At 33.0% G+C, this 5,008-nt stretch overlaps 1 protein-coding gene across 5 annotated transcripts; it reads right to left on the bottom strand.

The window, feature by feature from the left end:
- LOC107610440 (probable serine/threonine-protein kinase PBL28) lies at positions 481 to 4,262 on the bottom strand. Of its 5 annotated transcripts, none has more exons than XM_021108622.1 (10): positions 3,418 to 4,262; positions 2,889 to 3,021; positions 2,504 to 2,650; positions 2,086 to 2,319; positions 1,774 to 2,009; positions 1,568 to 1,694; positions 1,408 to 1,479; positions 1,148 to 1,328; positions 926 to 1,058; positions 481 to 844 (listed from the first exon to the last, which is right to left on the bottom strand). In XM_021108622.1, exons 2-10 carry the CDS (start codon positions 2,959 to 2,961, stop codon positions 593 to 595), a joined length of 1,455 nt encoding a protein of 484 aa, XP_020964281.1. In that variant the 5' UTR covers positions 2,962 to 3,021; positions 3,418 to 4,262; the 3' UTR covers positions 481 to 592. The 5 variants fall into 5 exon arrangements, with proteins under 5 accessions (XP_020964281.1, XP_016167976.1, XP_020964283.1 ...); XM_016312490.2 differs by lacking the exon at positions 3,418 to 4,262 and adding an exon at positions 3,292 to 3,411; XM_021108624.1 differs by lacking the exon at positions 3,418 to 4,262 and having other exon boundaries at positions 2,504 to 2,626; positions 2,889 to 3,273.

The raw sequence follows: 5,008 nt of genomic DNA on the forward strand, positions 1-5,008 counted from the left end.
TTACATAAAATATTTTATAAAAAATTATTTAGTTTGATTAAAAAATCTAATATAATATTAAGAATAATTGTGAGAATCTTGTTTTTGAATTAAAATTTATCTCCAGTTAAGTAAAGGACAATATTTAAGTAATTAAAAATATAGATTCTCCTTTCACACAAAATTATAATAGCAAATTAATTTTGATGTGGGGTTTAAAATTCTAAAATACCAAAATATAAGATAAATTCAAAATTTTCACAACTATGGTTGTATGTCGTCATGCAAACCAAAATTACCATAGACAATTTTTTTACTAAAAATAGAAATTGACCTCGACGATTTAATTCTTTTGAGATTAAAAAATAAAAATTACAAATCATCTCTTATGATTTTTTACTTTATAAATTGCTTTCCATATTTTAGTTAAACACAATAATTCCAATATTTTTGCATTTCAAAGCCCATATTTAAAAGATTCGGCAACTTGTAATACCCGTATCCAATATATAGTTCCACTAATTTCAATATTTTATTTACTTTGAAGAATGTAATTACAAATGAATTTTCCTTTTAGGAACGCTATGCCATAACAGTAACCAAATGCATAGGCTTATTGGAAAAGTTCACTCCCAAGAGTGACGACACCAATGTCCTCATTGACTTGTGAATAAAAAGGAGCAATCTCTCTTTGAATCCGCTCTAGCTCTTGCACTATTTGCCCCATTGATGGCCTTCTATAACTCTTGCTTATGCATAATAATGCCAACCTCACCATTCTCCTTGCACCATCTTTTTCATGCTCTCCTAATGTTACATCAACCAACTTCTCCAACCCATCACTATCCTTTGCCTTTGCCTTTGCCTTCAAATACATCATTATCATTTACTGAGTTACCAGTGTTTATTAAAAAGCATGTAATGAATATACCTAATATTTATGTACCTGGAATACTAGGTTTTCTTCTAAGGTTGACATGTTTCTGTTATAAACTTCACAACCACTAATCAACTCCAGTAAGAAGACTCCAAAGCTGTATACATCACTCTGCTGTGTATAGTTTTCTGGTGAACTCAACCTTGCCAAAGAAAAATGTTCATGCACCATAAATCAACAAGGAAAGGCTAAAACTATAAAAAGAAAAACAGCATAGTGTAGTTAGCATACTCTGGGTCAAGAAAGCAATCTATGCATGAAGATGAGGCTGCAGCCTGATCAACTTCTCTTTGCAATGTGCCGAATCCGTAATCCGAAACCTTGGCAGTGTAACTTCCATCCAAAAAAACATTTTGAGTTCTGAAATTGGTGTGAACCAAAGGAGGATCCAAACTGTGAAGATGTTCCAGTCCTGTTTGCAAAGTATAATAGACTAATAAGTTGTTTATTTTGAATTCTAAAAGGATAATCAATAGTAAAGATGGACAAACCTTTGGATGCTCCTAAAGCAATGGATAACCTCCTCCACAAGTCTAACTTTCCAATAGGCAAACCTTCACTATCTGCAATAAGAAAAGTTACACATTAAGCAGAATAATAAAGAGAGGTAAAACAATAAAAGCAAACTCAAAAGAAAGAGAGGCAGAGTACCATATAGGTGATTCCCTACATGGCCATTAGGGAGATGTTCATACACTAGTAATTGTTGATAGCCATCTTCATAGTAGCCTATAAGCTTCACAAGATTCATATGATGAATGCATGATATCTTCCTCACCTGTCATCACTTATTATATATCAACATGATGTAATATGCATATCAAGCATGTCTGTTTTTAATGTTCAAATTTATCTACCTCGCCGATGAAATTCGTCGTTAGAGAAGACATTCTCCTCTTTATAGCCACAATAGATCCATCTTGAAGCAAGCCCTGGTAAACCAAACCAAATCTATCTTCACCTACAATATTACTTTGATTGAAACATCTTGTAGCTTGTTCTAGTTCTAAAATTGTTAACTGCCTTGCATTGTGTGCATAATATGGACACAATTCGTTTACTTGCAGAGAGTTGTTGCTTCTTCCCATCTCAACTGTAAGAATCCACAACATCAGATCAAATTTTAACCAAAAATCTCAAAGTAAATAACATGAAAAATCTCAACTTACCTGTGGGAGATGGCATAGAAGAAGCACTCTCAGATGTTTGCCTCATGATTCTTTTAAGACGCATCAAGCAGATATACACAATTACCACAATGATAATCACCAATAAGGCGGCAGCAACGCCACCAACTGTGGCGGCAGCAGCCCTTCTTTCACCCTGCCTGTTAACTTGAGCTTCTTGAACAGGTGTAAGTGTTGGAATGTCATTGTTTCCATCCACCTTTGCTGCTATTCCACCTGTTTCTCAAGTAAGGATCTTTTCTCATCATTCTTATGATTGATTTCTTGATGTTACACTAAGAGTATAAAAACTTTAGAAAGTTAATTTTATAATCATGTTAACAAATTACACATATCTCTCTGAACAACAAAATACTACACAGTACACACAAATTCAGAGAAACATAGAGAAGGAGCTTACAGAGAATCAGTGATAAAGCACCTGGATCTTTTAGTTTATAGCAGTTAAGGCGACACGGCCATTGCATTCGACACGGATACTTCACAATGCTGCATCCCAATTGCTGTGATCTGCCAAGTGAACCTTTCAAAGTGAACAAAGCCTCAGCTGCAGTCAACAAATTTGTCATTGGATCTTCTCATTGACACTAATTTTATCTATATATATTGAAGATCAACATGTAGTTTACTACTTTACTTTCCATGAGAAAATGGAAACATATAGTCTTTGTCCAATAATTCATAGCTTGCAAATGGAAATTTGATAGACAAATTCAATGCTTTTTGTTATGGAAAACAAAAGTTGCTAATGAATATGGTAAAGGGAAAAAGATATAAACACTTACCATATAATTTGCTGAGACATAAAAGTTGAATGAATATGAGTATGGGCAACTTTATCCCCCATAGCAATCGCATTGTCAACAAGCATCACCCTATGAACTTCATGATAGACTCTTCTTGCTTTTTCTACAAGCACTAAAACACACTCAAATAAACAGGCTTACATATTTCTCATTCTTATAAGCTCTTCAAGAGAAATAGGAACTATGCACAGTTTTATGAAACATGAAATAATCTCAGTCAAACTAGACAGAAGAGCAATAAAGAAAAAAGAGGGAACTAGCATACAATCAATCAATAATGGAGCTACATCACAAACTAAGATCTCTCATCCACAAAGTGACAATGAAAGTCAATTTTTTAGTCAAAAATAGCATAGTGGGCAATTTTGATGACAGAACTTACTAGAAATACAAAATGTAATGTAACAATCATCAAAGGGAATAGACAGTAAACTGCTTTATATAATGGTGAAAATTTGAGAAGAATTTTGAAGTCACACTTTGCATGGCTCTCAAGTTACATACTTACCGAGGAAGTGGAAAGAGAAAGCAATAAAAAATGCTTGAAAAGGGTATGAATGAATGAAGATAAGAAGAGTAAGAGAGTGTAGCACTGGCAAGTAGCAACACAAGAATCCAACAGTGGAACTTGGTTGACTATATATACTAAACAGCTAAGAAAGGTAACAGGAAAAGCTGGAACATACTTTAAACAGGTTGTCTTCATTGAAGTGGACAGCTGAACTTGCTGCTTTCTTTTGATCTTTGTTGTTAAACCCACAATATATATTTTCCAGCCTAATGAGAAATTTGGAATTCCAAATCCCAAAATATTCCCAAGGAATCTCTCAACCCCAGAGGAAAATGCATGCCACAATATATATAGACTTCTTTCAAGTACTACTTATATCAAATACCTTTTCACCATTATTTTGCAAGTTCCATTATTCCTCAGAGAAGCTCATAAATCTAAAGGTTTTTATAAGCATAAACCACAATTTAATTAGTCTCTAAAGTTGTGTTTGGACCTAATAAAAGAATGAAACCAAACACTTTCTTGTATTTGTCACATGTTGGCGTTTCAATACTTTATAAATAGAACTTAGAAGATTTTGATTTTTGTTTATCTCTTTTTTTTTTCCCATAATTTCATAAGATAAGAGCATCAGCATGATGCATTGTTGTGCAGCAAAGTGGTAAAAGAGAAGAACATGACAAGTGGACCATGGAGCAATGGTAAAAGACATAACGTGATGATTCTGAGTTAAGGTAAACTACAAAAGCCAAAAACAATAACATCATCCATGTAAGAATGATCCCCGTGGAGTTATGTTATGTATTAGAGATCTCTAGAAAGTTGAGGCTAAATCAAAGTACATAACATCACAGATTGTGGTGCTTCAAGGATCAAACTTCGTTAGGAGACATGATTTTAAGGAGAAAATGAAAAGTTATTATGCAACTCATGGCAAAGAGAGATCACGTGTGTGTAACTGTGTATGTGTGTGAGCTTCGGTAAAGTACATGCTTCTATGTCTTTGTTTTTCTTATATATATATATAATATCATATAATATAAACTACTATTTAATTTGAAATAATATGATATATTTAATTAAATTATTATCTAATAATTTTTAACTATTATTTTCACATGAAATCAACTCATATTAAATGACGCTTTGACTTTCTTATTACAAAATTTTTCTCTCACAAGTACAGAATACTTGTCTCCAAATTATATAAACAAAAAAAGGGCACATGTGTAGGCTCTCTGGGTCTAGAGGGAGAAGGAGAGAAGACATAGATAGCATTGCATTGGAAGAAAAGAGTTTGTTACTTAATAGAAGCCACTACAAGTAACAGTGTAAGCAAGACAATTCCATTCAAACTTGCATCAGGGGCATGTGCTGCTTTCATTTCTTGTTACTCGTGACTAGTCTTAGTCTAGTTCACAAAATTGACCTCTTTGAATTCCTTCCTTCCATCTTTCTTAGGTTTCACATGTCCTCGGAAAGTCTCCTCTCAATATATGTTACCTTCAAATAAGTTTTAAAGGGTTATTATTATTATTATTATTATTATTATTATTATTATTATTATTATTATTAATTTTAAGGG

The sequence above is a fragment of the Arachis ipaensis genome, chromosome B08, assembly GCF_000816755.2.
Source record: "Arachis ipaensis cultivar K30076 chromosome B08, Araip1.1, whole genome shotgun sequence".
In the NCBI taxonomy this organism is placed as follows: Eukaryota; Viridiplantae; Streptophyta; class Magnoliopsida; order Fabales; family Fabaceae; genus Arachis; species Arachis ipaensis.